Raw genomic sequence first — 22,662 nt, 5'->3', positions numbered from 1 at the left:
GATTTTAATACTGATTAATAGTGGAAAAGAAAAAGTGAGTGTGGCAAGACAAATCGATGCATCTGACACTAATTGCTAGAGTGTGGTTTCTAAGACAGAAGCTTCCACATACAACATTTGTAACTCTGACAGCTAATTATGCCTAGATATATCACTAAGTCCCTCATGATTACACAGAATAATTTTAGGCATTATAACTTAAAAATACCACAAAAAGTGTGTTATTTTTTCCCCTCTTTCACATACCTATGAGCCTAAGCCCCAGATTTCCGAAAGCAGATCTTTCAGTACATAAGATGAAAACACCACAGCCGGCAAGTTTAAAATACTTCAGTGGAGCAACTAGAGCTTTACAAAGGAGAAGGATCTTTGCTATATCGTTGCCTGCATCACATGCAGTCTGTGCAGCAACACTGAGAGAGCCTGTCTTTCAATGTGATAGCACTGAATGTCTGTTTCCAGAGAAAGCATTCTTTCATCACTTTTCTCAAGCAAACCAAAAAAGCTCCTTTAATGTGGAATGTGCAGCCTGCTTTTTAAATCACACTAAAAAATGAAATCAAAACTTCTTGCTGTATCTGCTTTACCTTTTTTTACCTCTGTATGTTTCCAAACTTGGACTGATTCATACATCCTCTTCTGCGTACACAGATTTCCAGTTCTTTTTCTTCAAAGCATCTAAGATAATCAGCTCATACTACAGAATAATTTGAGTAGTCAGAACAGTTTTCTGGTGAAATTACTCTTGATAATTAAAAAGAGAAAGCTACATAGAACCAACCACTGAAAACAGAAATGACAGTACTCTTTCCTCCACTGCCCACAAACCCATCCTCCTTCCCATGACTCACCGTAACAAGCCCCTCAAAAAGCACAATATGAATAGGTGATACTAAATTTGCACATCTTTAAGCTTTCTCAGACCTCCTCCACAAGATTCTCCTTCTTAAAAAGGTTTAAGTATGTCACGGCTTCTGCAAAGCTCCATACTCAGCTGAGGTATATGAAAGTGGTGGCGTTTTCCTCATAGCTGCACCAACCTCTTGGCCCCTTGCTCTGTCTTCTTACACATAAGGAATGGAACTGTTAATATTGCCTATAGTTCACGAATGCTCACTGTGTTCAGGCAATCCCCTGCAGATGGAAACAACAAAACCAGAAACCCCGAATGTCACTAAGGATATCTGCAAACTGCTCCCTGCACTCTTCATGTGCTGTCCACGCTCCTGATATTATTTCTACAACTCCAGAAACTAGATGGGACAGCTAAGGTTCTGCACAGGACTGACCTGCTTCAGATGGGCATCAATTTAACAGATGTTTTCTGATTTCTGGTTTTCACTTAATTTCTCTTTAAATCTTCCCTCTATAGGAAAAGCAATCAAGGTACGAGTGTAATTTTAGTAATGAAGTTGTAGGTATGTAAGAATGTCTATGTAAGGACTACTTTTCCCTGTAAGTTATTTTATACTGGTAGCATAACCACAATTACAAAATTAAGATAAAAGATTTTCTTACAGCATGGAGCTAGAATTGGTTACCACAGATAAAAAACAGCAAGGAAGAAAACAAAGAGAAATGAAACACACCATGTACTGAAAAGGACATGACTAAAATTATGGTCTTTTGAACTGAATTGTCCTGGCACACAACGCATTTATTCTGAAATGTCCAGAGAAATTAAGAGGCTTTTATTTTGTCTGTTGAAAGACTGTTTGAAGCAATTGCTTTTTCCCCTTCTTGGTGACTTCAACTCGTTTTCATCGTTCACAAAATAAAGAGGCAGGCACACTATATCTAAGGGCTTGAGAAGACCAGGGAATGCTACAACAGCAAACAATACGCTTGATAATGTCCCTGCATATGGCAAAAAAGAGTGACCAGCTGATGCATTTGATAAATTCATGTCTGTTTCGACGGACAAAAGTGACTTTGTATAATTCAATAAGTCAAATATACACAATAATAAAGAACACAAATGCTGATAAAGTATCCATCTTTTGGTGACCCTGGTTTGGACATTTATTCAAAGGAAGCACAGAAACAGGGAAGAGACATGCAAGTGCCACGCACTTGACACTCCCAGGAAGTCTTATGGCTGACTTTGACTTGACAAAGGAACGGAAATATGGGATAAAAATCTCTGTTTAACAACACTGCTTTTTCATTATTTGAGCTCATACTCCCACAAGGCAACCACAAAAATCCAGAACGAAGCAGTATTTGAGATACAAAAGTAAACGAATTAAAAGGTCTGACAGTTCCCTCTACGGACAAAATCAGACTTGGCAGTTCTGAGAAACAGCATCAGTCATTCTGCCTCGAGTCGAGGTAAGACAGGAAGAATAAGATTTCCAAATGCAGAGTCTTGAGTTATGAAGTATCCTGAGGAATGTGCGTGTGCATGCTGGAAAAAAGGAAAATATTTGTTAAAGCATAACTCCCTGCAGCACTAATACGATTCAAGACTTTATAGATTCTGCAGCATTAACTACATTTTTCTTCCAGTCTGCTCTTCAGCCTGATACCCAAATTCAAAAACAGTATTTTAGATCGGACACATCTGAACAGGGCCCATCAGGGGTATGAATTTGCACATTCCCTGCTGTGCCCTTTTTGGAAAATCCCACAGAGGTGAGGACATTGGTAAGTGAACTGCTGAACATTCTCCTTCGAGACACCACGCTTCCACTCCCATCCATAACCAACTTACAGGTCTTGGTACAGATGCCGCATATGAGTCTATGCCAGAAGTGTGCATCACTAGTGTCACGCACGCTGAGGCTGCATGTACAAATGCTGTGTGAGCAGACACATCCTGCAACACCAGCCTTCTGCTCACATGATGTATATATGCTTGCACACCTGAGGAGGCAACCTACTGCTTATGGCTCTAAATAACCTTTGTAAAATCCAATATAGCTCTTTCCAGTTCAGATACCATACTCCCATAAGCTAGATGGCCTGCATATTCTTTCCTTCCACTAGTGGGGAGGAGCCCTGGTGAATATCAAATTGAACTTGAGTCAACAGTGTGCCCATACCAAAGGGTATGAGCACAGTGGTCTGCATTGGCAACAGCAAAGCCAGCAAGCCAAGGGAAGCTATTATTTCCTTCTGATCATCGCTCACAAGGCTGTATTTGGGATACTGTGCTCAGTTTTGGGTTCTCCAGTGTGAGACACAAGCTGGAGGGAGTGCAACAGAGAGCCAAAGAGCTGGCTGAGCACTGGAGCTCTCAACATCCAAGGGGAAGATGAGGGAACTGAGCTTATGTAGTCAGAAGAGAAGGCTGAGAGGAGATCTTAGGCTCTTTTCAGTTACCTGGTGAGGGGTATAGAGAAGACAGCTAGACTTGGAGCCAAGAAAGACAGTGAGAAGCGTGACTACTATGACTAGTTCTCCCCACAATTCATGAGACATTTGTAAATCTGGTGAAACTGACTCCCGACAGAGATGTACAGAACATCTATGATTATACTACAGGTTACATTCCCAAACCATATCAAGAGAGAAACAGCTGATAGATTCAAACCTGTTTCATAACAGAAGGTGAAACTTCACTTGTGACAGATGTATGAAACCTAACCTCTAAAAGTGTTTTTTCATTCTCTCTAGGTGAGAGAAAGCAGGACTGCTCTCTGAAAGGATGAGCATCTAAAACACAGCCAAGCTGAACTGAAGCTGGCTGTATCAGCTTACCTGCAGTGCAGCCTTCTGCTGTGCTGCGATGTGCTGTTGCTCAGCATGATCACGGAAATCCTTGTTTAGCGGTGATCTTGCAAGTGCAATGCTGCAAAAAAGAACAAGATGGTATGATACATACCCTCAGATAAAATTGTCCTTACCGTTCTAGACATAGGTTCCATGGCTTCTGCAGCTCAGGATTTACTTGGCTTATGGCCGGACACCTTTAACAGTTTGGGAAACTGTTATTTGTTAGCATAAGGGAGAAAGGGAAAATGGAGTGATGACAGCTATATCATTTGACCTAGCAAAAACAACTGATGCCAAGCTAAACCTGGAAGGCCTACAGTTCTGAATTCTGTTGTTGATTTCGCCCATGGGTGGAGTCCCACTGAAGTCAGTGGAACCAGTGGGGTACAACCTTCAACGATGTCAGTAATTTTTAAAACTACAGCTTTGTGTTTTCACCATTACTCAGTCACTCAGTGACTGTTCTAGTAACTGTGATAAACAGAAGCACTAACGAGAGCTCTGCAGTCTTCAGTATAAAACCAGTTCTTCAGCAGGTGGGCAGCAGATTACTGCTTGTGGTAAAAAAAAAGCTTCCTATTGACATAACTGAAATAATGATCCACTGATGATAGCTTATGATACCTGCAATTGATTTTGCTTATGTATCCCAGTGCAGTGTACATTAAGTTTCAAATTAAAGTTTCAAAGTATGTTTTCTTTTCTTTTGGATCTTAAGACTTGTTCACCTTGCTAAACAAAACGAAGAAATTAAAAGGAGACTCTCCTCCCCGCCCACTAATTAACACGAGCAGTCATCCTCCAGATAGAAATCAGTGTGGACTGCCATCAGAGCTGCACTGCAAGGCAGTTGACACCTACCTCTCAAATTGCTTCTGGAGACTGGTGCTAGAAGATCAGCTCTGCTTACTTGTAGAGACAAAAGTAGGAAGTACAAGGGATCCAAGGAAACTCATCAGCTGATTTTTCCTAGCAGCTCCAATGTCAACAGCTGATTTACTAAATCAGTTTTCCAAAATCAGCTAGGCTTATGAAAAGACCTTTAGCTAAACCTAGACTTAAATGCATAATGAAAGCTAAGTAGTAATCCTCTGAACATATTTTGTGACAAATATTAAGATAGGCGTCTGCTGGAGAAAGGTACTAACTTTATATAAAATGTAAGATTTTCAGTCATTTTGAAGGTATTTAATTCTGTATTCTCTAACTTTTCAACATGATTTTTGTAGATAATCTTAAGACCTCATCACAAACTGACACTTTTCAAGAAACGTTTTCTGGTTTTAGATAGAGGATTCTAGGATACTAGGGCTAGAGACCAGTAACTCATTCACCCTTATACAGACTGTGCCACTATTGTGCTTTACGTACATTAAGTGTTTCTCTGCCAAATTTACAGAAATTCCACGGTCTTATTTCTGATGACTCTGTGGCTTAAAGCCCACAGCACAAGATCCCTGCCACAGAATTGTCAGTTGCTCAAATCCATGCATCAGCCCTACATGGCAAAGCAGAGTCTGACTGCTAGTTTGTCCCCCCTTGAAATTCTAGTTTCTAATTCCACTCACTAGCATATACTTTATGTAATTAAAGAAAAAAGAAACCAAACAAGCACTCATTGAAACTCTGCTGGACTTGCAATTAAGTGTGGAAATGCTGTTGCCAGGGGTCAGCGGCTGTACATATTGGTATGACTATTTCTACTTCCTCTCTAATCGGTAGCTGTGCTTGAGTGGTACCTGCACATGGAGTTACATAAGAGATCTAACTGAGGCAGCTTCACATATTCTGCACACTTTTTGACAGTATGAAGGAGTTAAAAATGATCTAAAATCTCCTTCAGAAAAGCAGCAGGCAGCACCCAGACTGTACTCCGAGTGTCTAACTACTGTACAGATGCCCTACGTAACGCTGTGTCTGGAACACGGCATTGCATGTGCTTCTTGCCAGCCCTAAAGCACAACAACCCCCATTTCTCCATGTAAGCTAGTGTATGATTTTCTAGTTACTGAAAATGACAAAAATCCTTTTTTTTTTTTTCCTTAAATGGGAGATATTCCAGTGGCAGCTTCTAAACTCAAATTAAGATCATTACACCTCACAGTGCTGAATTATAATTACAATTCAGTGTCTTTTACAAAAAGATCTGCAGTAATATAAACTGGCTCTGGCTTGCATGCAGGGAGTTTCAAGGATAATACACTCCTTGCCATAAGCATTCTCCTCTAAACACACAGTACCCTGAAACTAATGGTCTGCTATCTGCATTCCTTAGAGCATTTTAGCTTAATAATTAAATGCTTTCTACATACCTACTCCCTGATTCTTCCTTAAGGTAGACTTCAATACAGTTGAATAAGTGTACCTGTTTCTCCCCCTCTCAAACAGAAATTAAGTAAGCCAAAATTCAAGGTCTGTAAAAATTTTTAAATATTAATATGTTCTTAGCATGCAAGATCTCTCTGACTAGTTATTGAGCATGGCGAACAAACACTTCTGTTAAGTGTTTATACAAGTTTACAGCTCACTTGCTATTTCTTTTTTCCCCTTTGATTTAACCAGTGATGTCTGAACAACTGTAAAAAAAATATATAAAATACCTGGCTCCAGGGTGATTTGTGGAAGACTGGTTTTGCATAAGTAACTTTCTCTTCTCCTTGTCTAGTTCTGCCAGGATTGCAACCCTGTTTTTATTCTGGAAACCTGGTGAGAATGACAGAAAAACATTAGAAAGATTTACTTCATTTTTATGGTCCAGCTCTAACCTTGTGGAATTAAAAATCCAGCACAATATCAGTGTGGTGGTTTTACTCAGGTGGGCGGCCGAGCTTCACCACAACCGCTCTCTCACTCCCCCTCCTCAAAGAGGAACAGGGAGAAAATACAATGAAAAGGGCTCAAGGGCTGAGATAAGGACGAGGAGATCACGCAGTAATTATTGTGACGGGCGAAACAGACTCATCATAGGGAGATAGTAAGATTTATTGCCTATTACTAACAAGCTAGAGAAGTGAGAAACAAAGGAAAGAAACCAAAAGCACCTTCCCCCCCATCCACCCTCTTCCACCTCCTCCCCCTGAGCGGCGCAGGGGAACGGGGGAATGGGGGTTATGGTCAGTCTACAGCTCTTCTTCTCTGCCACTCCTTCTCGGTCACTCTCGTCCCCTGTGCTGTGGGGTCCCTCCCACAGGATGCAGTCCTTGCTGAACTGATCCGGCGTGGGCTGCCCACAGGCAGCAGTTCCTCAAGAACTGCTCCAGATACGGGTCCGTACCACGGGGTCCATCCCTCAGGAGCAAACTGCTCCAACCTGGATCCCCCACGGGCAGCAGCTGCTGCCAGGTCACCTGCTCCTGCATCGTCTCCTCTCCATGGGCTCCAGGTCCAGCCCGGAACCTGCTCCGGCAGGGGTCCTCCACAGGCCACAGCCTCCGTCGGTGCAGGTCCACCTGCTCCACCGTGGTCTCCTCCACGGGCTGCAGCGTAGAACCCTGCTTCACCGTGGTACTCCATGGGCTGCAGGGGGACAGCCTGCTCCACCATGGGCCTCACCACAGGCCGCAGGGGACTTCTGCTCCGGCACCTGGAGCACCTCTCCCCCTCCTTCTTCACTGACCTTGGCGCCTGCAAGGCTGTTCCTCACTCCTCTCACTCTCCCAGCTGCTGTGTGGCGCAGCAGTTTTTTTCTTCCCTGTCTTAAATATGCTCTCACAGAGGTGCAAAACAACATCACTTATTGGCTCGGCTCTGGTCAGCAGTGGGGCCCTTACCAAACATGGGACAGCTTCTAGATCCTTCTCACAGAAGCCACCCCTATGGCCCCCTGCTACCAAAACCTTGCCACGTAAACCCACTACAATGACATTATGATAAATACACTGATCTTCAAAGCTTTGCTCTCGTCTGAAAGGCTATTAATGAATAGGTTTAATTTACCTCTTCTCATTTTATAACATGAAATAGCTTCCTTAAGATATCATACATATTAATACATTTTAAAACACAGGTTTCTATCTCAAGTTAGATCCTACTATGCCTTCCCAAGCCACCTCTGGAGCTATGGCCATGGTACATGATCAAATGATCAAAATGATCAAATGATCAAAACTTCCCTTTCAAAGAAAAGGTAAACTGACCAGATTCTAGATTTGAATGCAGTCACTGAAAGTACAACTGAATGATACCAGTGTAATATGCACACAGGGACCAATTTTTCATGCCAGTAAACTTAAACTATAGTACAGGTTTTATATAAGTAACAGGTAAGAATGAGACCACTAATAAGCTTGCAAATGTGCTTGTACATTAAGTAACAGCCTGTAATTCAATCCATGGAGAAAGGTTTCAGTACACTGATGTCCTTCTATATGCAAACTATCCTTAGCCTGAGTTTGGAGAATGCCCACAACGCTAGAACAGAGAAGAAAAATTATATTGTCTGTAAACAACATCAGAAAGTGGCCTTTGTTTGTCTGCATGTCATTCTCTGATATCAGAAAGGAACCTGTATTGTAGAGAAGGGGTCCGGAAGTAGAGTGATCGAAGGAATTCAGAAAATGCCTAAAATAGCTGCCATTTATGTATTCTCGAACTTGTCTTTAAACAAAAGTGTGGCCAAACAGCCGTACTTACACAGGACTCTTACACGGTAAAGGACCTCACTGTATCCCACGGGTAACTATGTTGTGGCTACCAAATAAACCAGATACACAGGTGGCTGCTGTGGCCCAGTACGCCATGTATAGCAGAATGACTGTGGGACACAGCTACAGAGAGAACTTTTGCAGGCCCCTGGGTCACTAGTATCACTCCTAATATCAAGAATGCAGACACTTCTTTATCTAATTTGCTGCTAGTCTCTAAAATACCAAGCCACCACAATATCATAAAAAGTAGGTGTAGGCGTCAAGTTCTCTCTCTATTTGCTCTGTACAAAAAGCCAAAGTAATTTCCACTGGAAACTTGTGGGTTGTGCCCTCAGGCCCCACCCTGGGTGCTATGTTGCATTAACACGAGTAAAAAAACCAGTAGCCCACATGCTGTTAGCAAGGCCAGATGAGTAACTCTTAAGGGGAGTATGATCAGTATACTGATGCACAGTGACTTAAAATGTGTTTGCAGTACATGCACTTAAAGTTCATTCCTTTTGAGAGATCTTTTGTTGCTGCTCTATTGCATAATCCAATATTTCTTTTATCAGCATGCCTCAGTGAAGGAGACAATTATCAAGCAGAAACCTTCTACCCTAAATAATAATTTGCATCTTTATCGCCTTGCTATTAAACCCTCACCTTTTCCTTTCACTATGCCTAACGTATGCACCCCTATGACTCAGTGTCTCTTGATCCTTGCTTTCTAGAAAGGAGCTGAGTCATTCATTACTTTTTACTGTTTTTATGCAAGATTGCCCACAATCACCTTCACATTTGTTAACGGATTTTAAATTAAACGTAACTAGTTGCTATTTTCACATTTGTCCATCTCTCCTTCACGTGTTGCATTATTCCCACTTAAACTCTCTGTTTTGCAACTCTATTGATTCACGTCTTCAATGTTTCTCTGCGCTGTAGGTAACATACACTATCTTTTTTTGAGCACCCTGCAACTGTAAGGAGTTCAAGACATTGAAACGTAGCTGGATGCACGCTCCAAGAGATGCAACAGCTATGAGATCTTGCCAACAAGCTAAGATTCAACACTTCTGAGTTGCAGCTAGCCCAGCCTGTTCCTTTTCATAAACTCTGGAGACAATAGGACAACTGGAGTACAACAAAGTGGGCCTGAGCTAAAGACATTATGTCTGCATGCTCATTCTAGACATCAGGCAAAATGATTAAAACTTGACATATTACTCAGTAGCCTCCTGCCAGCGCTTGTTTATCCCGAAATGCATAAATCTAACCTTGAAAGTCAAACGATATGGTGATTGAGGCAGAAAAAAAAAGATCACTTTTTAATATACATTACTATCAGCTAAAAATAAAGACTAAATATGCTTACATTTTATCATGAAGCAGATGGCATGATTCAGAAAGCTTTAAGGCATATGTAAGAATAAAACTGTAATAGAGTTTTAAATGCTATTTTTTAGACTATGATCAGAAACCAAGCAAGATTATCACGATCTTCCATTTTAGTGCAAATCTTGCTACAGTATCATAGGCCAGAAACTCTAGAGGGATTCAGAAGTCCAAATAATTTTTCTACCCTCTCCTCCCCTACTGAGAAGGGGTTTTATTTTTTTTTGTTGCTCTGACACTCAGACAGCACCCATCAGCAACCTACTGTACTGAAGAAGTCATTTAAGAGAATTCGTTAATGATGAGTCGAAAAAAGCCTACTCGCCTACTTGAGGAAATGGAGGGATACAGCCAACACGTACATGTTAGAGCTCCCCAGCTAATAATGCAAGGGTCCTACAGGTGGTATTTTTAACTTATTTATAATGCAATATAAAACCTGCTCATTAAAAAGTTAATAATTGAGAGGGCAGGGCATGAGAAATCCATTTTCGTTATGAAAAAATGGCATCCTTACAAAATCATTCATCAAATCTGACAACATATTAGAGATTTCCCTTTAGATTCTTTCCTGCCCAGACTCCTAAAGCTTCAGTAAAGGCCGACCTGAAAAGCTATGTAAGTTTCCTACTTCAACCGTAAAGAAAGAAGCCTTCCATATGTAGATTTTATTTCCCCGTTCTGCATTGTAGTACTAATAATGTGGACGTGTCAAATTAAAAAAAAAAAAAAGCCATCCTCAGTAAAGACCAGACTTGCACCTATGAAAAGAAGCACGGATTTTCAAACACAGCAACTCTTACTAAACCTTTAAGTTTAGGCTTCCCCTAACTGGTAAAAGTTGCACTGCTGTTTCCAGTTTGAGCAGTGCATGAATATCCTTTGCAGTTTTGCAGGCCCAAGAGTCCAAACACAAGATAACCAAGAAGTTCACGGCATCTAAACAGATTAGTAGCAGTGCTGGATGTCAAATTGAGGACTTGGATCTGCATCTCTAAGGTACCAGAGACATTTAAACCTGTTATTTTTGACATCTGTGTTTCTGACATCAAGCATTGTTTTATATGCTCTGTGAAACAAAAGATGTATTAATAATTCTGTCAGTTAACTCGAGTTATTGAGGTATATATTAATATTTTGTCTGTCCCCCAAACAACATCTGCATGCATCAGTGAATGTAAGTCACTGATTGCTCTATGGCTGCGAAGTTCTCCAGGGAAGGCAACAGCCTTCGGGCACTGTGCTACAGACCAGGCTCGGATGCAGAGCAGAACAGTTGGTAGATGACATAACCCAAAGCAAAACACCATGATCTTCCTGTTTAACAGGGACTCAACAAACAGAATGCCGAGCCTGCCTGCTCAGGCTGTGTTACCCGAACGTGCTTGCATATCTCTAGGCCAAAAGAGTAAACAACCATCAGGATAGAAAGAGACCCTGCAGAACTGCTACAACTTGAAGCTTCCAACACTTATTTCAAGGACTTGTTTCTTCCATTATACCAGAACTCCTCTTCCCCGGAGTTTAGCCCTGTCTGAAGCACTTCTTCCATCTGTGGGGACCTAAACAAAAGTTCCTTCTGGAGCACAATGACATTTCCCTGATCTGAGGGCTTCCTCTAGCGGAGCTCACACATGCGGCAAAGTCTTTGATTTGGTAGCATGCAAGGTGAGCTTTGGCTTTGCTGTGCACAAACAAAAGCATTACAACAGTAAAATAATTAATACATGTTGCATAAGAACTGTGAGGGTACACTGCAGAAGCATCGTACTACCACACACTTGAAATTAATTTCTGTAAAATCAGAAGCTGATTGTTTCTTTTCTACCAAAGTCCACCACTACGGTCTATGAACTCCTGTTCTGGACAATATGCACCACGCTGAAAGCCTTTCCTTTTCTTTTAAATACTGTAACCAGTTTCATGCAATCAGTGTAATCAGTTTCACGTGATACTAAAACCCTGAAGTATGGCTTTCATTAAATCCTATCTGGTTTTGCTGTACAAAACAGCTGCAGCTCCTCATCTTTGAGAATCTAATAACGGAGTGCTTTCACAACAGAGACCGATGAGCTAAAGGAAGTCCAGTCCAAAAAATCTTAACCTTTGTAGTCTGAGGCAGCAATTATCAGTAAGCTGAATCAAGTCCATCTAAGATAATACCCAGTTCTGATTAGAGGGAAAGAAACAATTCAGTACAAAAAATTCTGAGTGCAGTCTGTGTGTGCATAACGCTAGTGTTTCATTCACCATTATAGATAAATCTGAAAAAGTTCACAGCTCTTCCAAGGAGCTCATTCACCATTATAGATAAATCTGAACAAGTTCACAGCTCTTCCAAGGAGCTCATTCACCATTATAGATAAATCTGAACAAGTTCACAGCTCTTCCAAGGAGCGTTTCAGAAAACCCCTCTTCTAATTGTCCAAGCAGGAAATGACAGAGCGAATTGCTTGAACTACAGCAATATATGTACCATGCAGAAAGATGAAAACAAAGTGTTTGTCTTGTTCGTTTTCACTATTACGCTGCATCTGGCCAGGAGAAAGCCACAGAGGCCTTGAACTGTTGAACATATTTACCTGTGCCTTTCTATTTTTCTTTATAGGCCCATTTAGATGGTGTAAATCAGTAGTGTTTCTTGCCTGCTTTGTGAAAATAATTTTCATATTATAATTAAACAATTCATTTGGTGAGTCTTTAAAAGACAGACAATTGGCATCTTTTATACTTTGGGATATCAACTTACAAGCCTGTGGAATTTGGGGGGAAGCAAACCCAAGGCACTTTGACACTAAAATCCTCTCCTCTTTCCCTATAAATTCACACATTTAAGAAAAAACAGCTTTTAAGTCTATATGACAACATTCTACTCCTTGCAATGATGCTCACTTGGTGTTTACAAACTAAAGCAAGATTTATTATGGTGTACAAAAAGTTTTTCAGAGTTCAAATGTGCAGAGACGACTATCTGCCATCTGCAATACTATTCTCTCTGCACTTTTACAGAAGCCAGTAAATTGTACAAAAGCTAACTTCTGTTGGTCAAGTAGCAAGTAAAATGTCTTTCAGACCAACACATTCCTTCTGTGCTTGTTTTGAAATTTTGAAAGCACTGAGAAAATGAAACGAACAAAAGGGAATTGATCTGGTAGTCCTTCAAAGTGTCTGCGCTCCAGAATTTATCACACCCAGCTTTGTAGGACTGTTTTCCCGGATAAGGATACTCACATACCAAAGTGCTTGAAGGCGTCTCACGTTACTGGGAATCTGAACTCTGGACTCATTTCTCATAACCAGTACCTAAAGAACCACACCTTGGAGGCTTCTTTCTCCTCAGCTTTTCCATACAAGAGAGAAGCTTCCGAGTTTGGCTGAGGTTTCCAGAAAGCACCTCTAGAGGGCGATTTAAGTCCCTCTTTCGATTTACTGTCTGAGGCATGCGGTCTCCCCAGCCCCTCTAAGCATCTCAGTGAGATGGATTGACCATTTCCCTGCCTTCAACGATTTTACTGATGCAATGCAGATGCGTCAGCATGTGAAGAATCGCTTCATGGGAATCATTACGATGATTTTATTTGGCTTTTCCTCCTAGGCTATCTTGCTGTCTGCCCCTGACAACTACTGCTGCCGGGGCCTTGCTGCTCCCATCGTGACGTGGAACAGCCGGGACTTGTGGCTGTTCCTCGCTGTCAGTGAGCTACAGGGTGGTCAGTGCTCGGTGTTTTACCTGAGACAAGTCCTCGGGAAGCAGCCATGGCACGAATGTGAAGGGATGACCGGAAATTCAGAGCTCCTGGTGCACCCACGGTCGCTTTACAACCACTTAACGCATGCCTTCTTCTCACATTGCTGCTTTCAGCCCCAGCACCCTGCCCTTCTTCCTTCACTTTTTTTTTTTTTTTTCTCCTTCCACGAACAGAACTCGTGGTTTCGGTGACCTCGCTGGCTCCCTGCCCACCGCCTTCCCCTACCAGCTCCTGAGGTAAAACCTACCTTGTCCCGAGGGGTTCGCTGCCATCCTCCAGCTCCCAGCCCTACCTTCGGCCGGCTGCGGTCCGAACGTTTAACCCCACAGATCTCTGAAAAAAAAAAAAAAAAAAAAAACAGGCACAACGCGAGGTCGGTTTACTCTGTAAAAGTTTGTATTTTATTGTGTGACGGATTTTATTGTTACGGATTTTACTTTGTTACGGACTCCACAAACGCCTCAGCTGCGGGGAGGCAGAACCCTGACACGACGCGTTGCTGAAAACGTTTAGCGCTGTTTGTATTGTTCTGCTCCAAAAATTTTTTTTTAAGCGGAAACAAAGTAAGTCGTGGCTGATTTATTTATTTATTTTTTCCATTTTTGATTTTTTAATTCACGTTTTATGAATAACCTTTAAGGCCACCCCGGGGGGGGAGGGCAACCCCCCCCCTCAGGCAGGAATGGACTCGCCCTCTCAGCCTTCTCGCCCCCCTCCACCCCCCCCGCCGTCGGGAATGGTCTCTCCCGCTCACCTCACCCCTCTCTTCCCCCCCCCCCGCCCTACACGAAATGGTTTCTCCCGCTCACATCTACCCCCCCCCTACCCCGCCGCAGGAATGGGCTCTCCCGGCACGGCCCGGCCCGGCCCGGTTCGGTGCGACCTGCGGGAGGGCCCCGGCCCCACTCCGGCCCCCCCCCGCCCCCCTCAGCCCCCTCCCGGCTCCCTCCCGGCCACCGCAATCCCCATCCCCCCCCCACCCCCCCCCCCGTTAACTCACGGTGCGCGCTGCCCGCTCATGACGTCACGCACCCTTGGCGGGCGGCACGGGAAGGCGTCATGATGGACGGGTTACGTTGGCCAATCGGCTTCCATCGCGGCGGGAGGGCCCGCCCCCCGCCTGGTATCCAAGGCAACAGGGTAGGGCCCTCGCCTACCTCGGGCCTGGCCCGGCCGCGGGGGCTTAACGCAGGACCGTGGGTTGTCAATAAGGCAGTCACACGGCCAGTTGTCGTTTTAAATACAGGATTATTATTTTAAAGGCAGTAAATTTACATAAAATAAAGTTGTTTTTTAACCACATTGGAAATAAAAATTATATAAAGTCCTCTGTCGTTTCTGGTGTTATTTCAAGGGGTCTCCTTAATACTGAGATTTTGGGTCTTGATGGTGCGAAATATTTTATTTTTTAACCGTATTGGAAATAAAAAATATATAAAGTCATCTGTCATTGTTTCAGGTGTTATTTCAAGGGGTCTCCTTAATACTAAGATTTTGGGTCTTGATGGTGTGAAATAAAAGTTGCGGGTTTTTGTTTTGTTCTGTTTTTTAACCATACTGGAAATAAAACTATATAAAGTCAGCTGTTGTTGTTTCTGGTGTTATTTCAAGGGGTCTTTATAATACTGAGATTTTGGGTATCGAGGGTGGGAGGTGGGGTTTGTATTGGGCATCCTGACCCACCACGGGGGATCTCAAACCTGGTATTGTGTCTCTCATGCACCACAAGCCTTTAAAATGCATCTGCTGCCTCTTTCAGCAAGTCTTACCAGTCCCTAACTTAAAAGACAGTTTCCAGGCTAAAAGTGGAATGAGGGCTTGTTAAAATCAGAGTTGTTTTAGTTAGGGTGGAATTACTCATATTGGTAAGAATGTAGGGAGGGTGCCTGCCAAATGCCACGCAGTTCCATTATCTTGGACAACCAGATATATGCTTAATTGTCAAAGAGAAATTACAATTTTTTTTAAAAAAACTTCTGCTGCGGCCAGCTGCAGCAGATGATGTGGAAATAATATTTCAGGGGAGTGTACAGAATGTATAAAAATCCTATTGGTATCTGCAACATTCATTTGACCTAAAATAGTACATTTTTCATGTATCGTGCATGCAAATTCTGGGAGAGGGAATGTCCTGATGACCAAGTATGCTGCCTGGCTGTACACGCATTTGTACTTTTCAAAGCCTTGCTAAGAGTGAAAACGTTAAACCTGGACAAGTTAGAGAGATGTCTAGAGACTTGTAATTTCCACATTTAGGATTTGGCTACCCGGACTGTTTGCCTGGTAAAGCCAGTCTCTGTGTGTTTGTGTCTTAATGAAACCCCAGCCAGCACCTGAGCAACCAGCAAATAGCTGACAATCACAGGGACTTTTCTGTTTGCTTTAGGACTATTAAAGTTGTGTTAATACTGTTGAAGGCAAACATTGCTGCCATTTGCACATATGGGCATTATTTTCAAGTCTCTTTGCCTAAACAGCTGATTGAACTTCCCTGTTTCTGATTTTTTTTCCCTGTTTGCTTTGTTTTAATGATTTCTCATTGTATCTTAAGAGTTGTCATGTGTGCTGTTTTTTCTGCCTTTTAATTATGCTGTCTTGGGTGATCTGCAGTTCACTTCAGAGATTTTGCATGTCATCTGTTAACTGCTGAGAAGCATTGCAAGTGAAGAGCAGCGCAGAGCCCTAGCTGGTAACCCCACCTGATGCATTCACTGAACACTTGTGCCAGAACCGAGATGTAAGTGATCTTGGAAAATTGCTATATGAGAGGCTTAGCTGCTGGGCTCTTCCATGACCCAGCTAACACTGGTGACAAAAATTTACTTAGTGGACTGTGGTCCTGGGCTGGGGAGCAAGGAAAGAGGGTAGAAAAAGGAAACATAGTAGGGCAAGGGGGATGAGTCCTGAGCAAGGAAACAACTCAACTGCAGAAAGGTTGGGACTCGTTAATTCTGAAGTTTTGTTTAAGCATGATGAAAATTAATCGTAGTAGTAGCTTTGAGCATCTGTCTGAAAACATGGTGCTGCCTCAAGTCAAATGATTGTTTGGCTTTGAGAGGAGTTTCATATCAGTAAATTAATTTCCTCCTTGGGTTGTAGAAATAGGAACGAATGTATCCCTTGAAAGGAACAGAGTCTAATCTCTAGTACATCAGAATACTTTCATTTTCCCTGAAATTTCTCTTTTTTGTTCACCATAATCAAATAAAAGATTGTAAAATGTAGCATTTATATAGCATCTATTAGGAAGTCATTACAAAATCTCCAGCAGAGTCAAGCATGTGCATGAGATTTAACTGGCTTGGGGCAAAAGCCTGCTCTCTGAAACCTCTGCAGCGAAAGACATGAGTTGTAGCACAGAGAAGGAAGGACATTTTTTTTTCAAAATACAGTTGGATTTTAATTTTGGAACATCTTCTAGAATGGTCACACTGCATATTATTCTCATATATGCGCATGAGCAGACTGATGCTAATGTTATCCTCTCCAAGTAGAGCACAGGTGGAAGAAGAGAAAGGGGTCAAGGAGGTCCTTTAAACGGTAGGAAAAAAAGCCTTTCCTGCCATTGACCTGACAAACCAGAAAAGCCTGACTGTCTGTCTGGTGTGGCCTCCAGCCTACCTTATTGTTTGTTGTCTGTACTGTCTGGAGTGTGCTATGCAGAAGAATCCTATCATTTAGGCTTTAAATAGAACACTTGATGAAAAGCAGGAGGGTTTTACATGTCTGGTCTGGTAAGTAAATTCAACCTGAAGATAGCCTCTTGGTAGTCATTTTAAACTCAGTTGACATTTAACGTCTCATTATCTAACAGGAAGATGAAGATGCATTAGAAAAAGAATGTTATGAAATAGCTGAAGAAGTCCTTCTCAGGCTCATACTGAGCACTTACAAAGCCATCTGCTATTATAAAAACATTCTAAGTGGTATTATTGGAGTACCTGCAATCCAGATCAGAACAGCAGTAACCTACTGGTGCTGCCTATCTTTAAATTTGTAAATAGCTTACCCCGCAGGTCACTTTCAATGATTACTAAGGAGTTTTTCCAATCCTTCCTATGAATGAAAACACCTTGCCACTAAATTCTATTGCTGACAAAAGGTATATTTGCAGTTGTTTGTATTATCTGTCAAGTTAGGGATTGTTTTAAAGTTATTTTTTTTTTAAGAGGATTTAAAAAAGCAATTGAGAAAGCACCCAGTTCTCAGAACCCACCACTAAACTGCTTCTACTCTAACAACTGTGAGGGTATCTGATACATAATACAACTCTACAGCACTGTGTAGGTTCTGTTCAAAACTCCCGTTCTTGCTTATTCTGGCCTTGGACCCACCATCAGTAAAAATAACAGGAGATGTAACATAAACAGAACGCTCTCCATTTGTTGCCAAAGATGCTTAATAATAATGTATCTCAGCCCTGAATGAGAAAACAGATCTAAACACCAGAAGTAATATGAGTACTTCCTAAACTAACACTGCCATAGTGGAGGTGCAAAAGTATCCCTGTACAGCCCTGCTGTACCCCTGTCACAGGGGCACGAAAAGGCAAACTATAGGTCTTTCCCCTCTCTATTCATCCTGGTAAAATTCTGAAGAGGTAGCCTGTAGGATTTTGATTTCAGAGATATAAAGGCAGAACTATTTTCTCCGGGAAACTTAAACACACAAAACTGGTGACCTTTGTCTTGAAATGATGAGATTCTTGATCCCTACATTCGCTGTTTGTCCTCTTGCTTGGTTAGTGTTATACACATGCCTGTCTTGTTTTATCTTGTTTTTAAGCTGAAATGATGTAAACATAAGAAATAGTTACGATTTTGGTAGGAGAGCGTGCAATCTTTTTTTCTGGTTAACCTGTGTTACGAGATGGGCATTGAATTTCAGTCTCTTTTCAGTTAATCGCTGATTTTGATTCCCATTTTGTATTTTGTTCTGTTGCTTGCATGTTTCATGTGCTGATTGTTTTTAACTTGGTGAATGTTTACAAAAAAAAGACTACCAATAAGTATGTCGAGGGAAATATTACAGTCCTAAAATTACACCACTGCAGTTAGTGGAGTGGAGAAGGAACTGGAGAATGGAACGTTACCATCTTTTTAATCAGTCATAACTTCTTAGCAGAATTGAGACATTTATTTATTCCAATGTTACTATTACTAGGAAAATAGATACTTTACTTTCTCTGCTACAGTCTGTACATTCTTTTGCCTGCTGCTGGAGCCAAATGATCCACATGCTGATGCACTTAAAGGTATCTATTTGTGTGTGGAAGAATTTTCCTGCAAGAAGTCAGCTACATGGCATACCTATTTTCTTTTTTGTTTCATACACAAAATATTTGGAGTTGCTTAGCTCCTCTGGTGATAATGTTCGAACCATCACTAGTTCTAATACAGGTATGAGAACTTGCTGCTGACTCTTAACATTTCAAATGCAAGTATTAAAATGTTCTACCTTCTGTCTTTTTGGAGTTCTAGCTCTTGGAATCAAGTGTTTATATAAGATTGTCATCTTCCATGTTAAAGAAAAAAAAAAAGATTTCTCTCATGGTTAAAGAGGAAGTTATAACGAGCTTCTGCATGTAATAAGTTGCAGAGAAGACAGCAAAGAAAAGGTCAGTCAGTTGCACACTTTACAAATTACAAGTTTCATGTATTTTCATGATTTTTCATTTTTTAACTCTTCTGGTTCTGAGTACGATAGTTTGCATCTGCTTCTTAAAGTATATACATTGTTGTTACACCTAGCTTGCTGCCTAGAGGGATATTTACAGACTTAGTACTCGTTGAATTCAGAGGAAGGTAGGCATCTGCTTTGCAGTCTCATCTTCAGTCCTTAAGAGATTTACAGATACTCTCATCTGTCTGCTTGGTTTCACAAAATCCATGCTGTTACCAGAAATGAGTTGTAGTATATTCATATTGAAATGATCCAGGGATCAATACAGAAAAGACCGTTAACTGCTCAACAGTTAACCGCCTTGATTTTATAGCACGCTAGGTGCTGGAATTCTGAAATTTAAACATGACTACCATAGTGAGAATTTAGGAACATCACCATATTAATAATCACGAGGTTTCTATGTTTTCCTGGATATGAGCCCTTCTGTTAATGTCTTCTGAACTTTTTCCAACCAGGTTACAGCTTGCTGCATTCGGAGTGCATTTTACATACATGAATCCAGTTAGTTATTTGGAAGCATTTCTAAGTAGTTTGTGTCAGATGAAAAGACCAAGGATGACATGCTTCAGCTCCAAGCAGAAACCATTCAGGCAACACAGAGAAATGTGATCAGCAAGCAGAGAGGCATGTTGCCTGGCCATGGAGTATTCATAGGGAGCTAAACCAATAAATAAATTGCTAGAGCTTGGAACTTCATCTTTGTATGTGGGAAAGTTGGGAGGTGACCTCACATCACTTCAGAAACTAGATGTAGCACCTCCTTAGCAACAAACATTATCTGAATCACGGAACCATTTGGGTTGGAAGGGACTTTGGGAGGTCTCCGGTCCAGTCTCCTGCTCAAAACACTGTCAGGCATGAAATCACATCAAATTGTTCAGGGCTTTACCCAGTCAGGTCTTGAAAATCTCCAAGGATGGAGAAAGCACAATCTCTCTTGGCAACCTGTTGCTCTGAGGTGCCCTCATGGGGAAGAAGTTCTTCCTGACATCAATCAGAATTGCCTCTTTCAGTTCATGTCCTGTGTCTCTCACCCTCCTGCTGTGCACCACTGTGAAGAGCCCAGCTCCATCTCCTCCATCCCCCCCCGCGGGGTACTGGGGGCTGCAGTTAAGTGCCCCTGAAGCTGTCTCTGCTCCAGGCTGGAAGAGCCTTGTACCCGAAGTTTCTGTTTGCAAGGCAACAGCTCCAGTCACCAGCCATCTCAGCACCCTCCTCTGAACTCGATCTGCAGTTTCCCAGTGTCTTTCCTGTGTTAGGGGGCCTAGAATCAGACACAATATTTCTGCTATGGTATAATGAGTGCCAAGGAGGGGGTGATGATCCCTGCCCTCCATCTGCTGGCTACACTGCTTGCCGTTCAGGCAGCCCAGGGTATTGTAGGTCTGCTGCTGCAAGGGCACAGCAGGCTGGTGCTCAGCTTGCTGCCCACCAGGCCAATGGGTTTAGTGAGCGGGTCTTTTGTGCACGCACACAGCCACAGTGTGCCCAGGTTCCTGAATTTTGACAGGGTTGGTGTAAGCTTCCTTGACGGGCCTCCTTCGGAGAAGGGTTTGAGTCGGAACAAAAAGCTGGGTGAGGATGCTTAAAAAGCTCTTGGTAAGTCATAAATGGGCTCAGATGAAGGGAACTGGTTCCTGAGCAGCGTGGCAGATAGACGAACCTGCCTGCTGGCTAGTTTGTGCTGTTTCCCTTCCCTGAGAGATAAATTAGTTGCTGTTTCTTAAGTGTAACTAACACGGCATTCTTCACAGCCTCTTTCTCACTGGGGCCTGGGACTTGTTTTGTTTTTTTTTGAGCGTTAACAGCGTTCAAACATTGCGTAATATTAAGTAGCTACTTATAGCGAGGATGTCTTTTTTCATTGTGCTTGCTGGGATAAATAGCATTTCTTTGTGCAGTCAAAGTCCACAGTGCTGCACTCCCACACTTGTCCCCCTCGTGAGCTGACACCTGCAAAGCTTTGCTAGCCTAGCTTTAGGTGGCAGCGCTGCCCTTTTTGTTTCAACGGGCTGCACTCCCTCCCTCGGGAGAAGTTAAGTGTGGGCAAAAATGCTCACAGCATCCGAGTTCTGTTTGGTCACATATATGAGTGCATATTTTTATATTTCTATACACAGCTGTAAGGGATTATAGCAGCCTAACAGCGATCTGTCTCTTCTTCCCCCAGTAGCATGTTATTCTATTACGTCCAGTTAGCGCTGAGCAAATTATTCACAAAGAATAATTTATCACAGATGTGCAGCTGTTTTATCTGCTCGGGGAATGTCTTACAACAGACCATGATTTTTTTTTCTCCCCTTTGCTAACTATTCAGCAGTCACAAATGCTTTAACACGTCACTAACTGAGATCAGTAAATTGTAATCTGCAGGGATCATTTCTGCAGGAGTTGATGCCATCTCTCAGGTTGTTTAATCAAAGTATAATAGAGCCTGGATTTGAGGTTGCCTGAAAAAAAAAAAAATATTTTTTTGTTTATCACACAGGATCAGAGTAAAGCTTTTCAGTGCGTCTCCCTAGTTTATTTTCAGTGCTTTTTCCTAATTTCTTTTAGTGCACTTTCCTAGGTTATTTTCAGTGCCTTTTTCAGTGCCTTTTCCTAATTCTTTTTTTTTTTTTCAGTGCATTTCCCTAGTTTATTTTAAATGCCTTTTCCTATTTTTTTAAATGGACTTATTTTTTTTAAGTGCCTTCTATTTTTTAGTGCCTTTTCCAATTTTTTTTAATGTCTTTTCCTAATTTCTTTCCAGTGCCTTTTCCTATTTTTTTAGTGCATCTTGCTTTTTTTTTTTCAGTGCATTTCCCTGTATTTTTCCAGTGTCTTTTCCTATTTTTTTCAGTGCCCTTTCCTAATTCTTTTTGCAGTGCATTTTCCTAGTCTTTTCTCTTTCCTTTTCCTTTTCCTTTCCTTTCCTTTCCTCTTTTCTTTTCCTTTCCTTTCCTCTTTTCCTTTTCTTTTTTCTTTTCTCTTTTTCAGTGCCCTTTCCTATTTTTTTTCAGTGAATTTTCCTTTTTTTTTTAATGTACTTCCTTAGTTTTTTTTTTAGTGCCTTTTCCTAATTCTTTTTGCAGTGCATTTTCCTAGTCCTTTTCTTTTTTTTTCTTTTTTCTTTTCTTTTTTCTTTTCTTTTTTCTTTTTTCTTTTTTCTTTTTTCTTTCTTTTTTCTTTTTTCTTTTTTCTTTTTTCTTTTTTCTTTTTTCTTTTCTCTTTTTTCTTTTCTCTTTTTTCTTTTCTCTTTTCTCTTTTCTCTTTTCTCTTTTCTCTTTTCTTTTCTTTTTTTTCTTTTCCTTTCCTTTTCATTTTCCTTTTCATTTTTCTAATTCTTTTCAGTGCCCTTTCCTATTTTTTTCAGTGAATTTTCCTGTTTTTTTTTTTAATGTACTTCCTTATTTTTTTTTCAGTGCCCTTTCCTATTTTTTTTTCTCTCCTAGCTGCCCCCAGACCTCACAACCCCCCCGCACCCCCCCGCCCACCCCCCGCAGCGCGGA

At 41.6% G+C, this 22,662-nt stretch overlaps 1 protein-coding gene across 5 annotated transcripts; it reads right to left on the bottom strand.

Moving 5' to 3' along the window:
* Positions 1-1,985: 1,985 nt before the first annotated feature.
* Positions 1,986-14,616, bottom strand: INIP (INTS3 and NABP interacting protein). Of its 5 annotated transcripts, none has more exons than XM_066988196.1 (5): positions 14,487-14,616; positions 13,734-13,819; positions 6,318-6,420; positions 3,703-3,793; positions 1,986-2,407 (listed from the first exon to the last, which is right to left on the bottom strand). In XM_066988196.1, the coding sequence occupies exons 2-5, from the start codon at positions 13,756-13,758 to the stop codon at positions 2,312-2,314; spliced, it is 315 nt and encodes a 104-aa protein (XP_066844297.1). In that variant the 5' UTR covers positions 13,759-13,819; positions 14,487-14,616; the 3' UTR covers positions 1,986-2,311. The 5 variants fall into 5 exon arrangements, with proteins under 5 accessions (XP_066844297.1, XP_066844298.1, XP_013047773.1 ...); XM_066988197.1 differs by lacking the exon at positions 14,487-14,616 and adding an exon at positions 14,313-14,331; XM_013192319.3 differs by lacking the exon at positions 14,487-14,616 and adding an exon at positions 13,924-14,102.
* Positions 14,617-22,662: the final 8,046 nt, after the last annotated feature.

The sequence above is a fragment of the Anser cygnoides genome, chromosome Z, assembly GCF_040182565.1.
Source record: "Anser cygnoides isolate HZ-2024a breed goose chromosome Z, Taihu_goose_T2T_genome, whole genome shotgun sequence".
Classification (NCBI taxonomy): Eukaryota; Metazoa; Chordata; class Aves; order Anseriformes; family Anatidae; genus Anser; species Anser cygnoides.
This window is presented reverse-complemented; position numbering and strand designations above follow the sequence as displayed.

Coding starts and splice junctions, on each gene's coding strand:
- INIP (XM_066988195.1), bottom strand. CDS start 7,260: ATGGTGGAGCAGGCTGTCCCCCTGCAGCCCATGGAGTACCACGGTGAA. Junction 3,794..6,317: donor ACAAATCACCCTGGAGCCAG/GTATTTTATATA, acceptor TCTTTTTTGCAG/CATTGCACTTGCAAGATCAC. Junction 2,408..3,702: donor AGCAGAAGGCTGCACTGCAG/GTAAGCTGATAC, acceptor CCTTTTTTCCAG/CATGCACACGCACATTCCTC.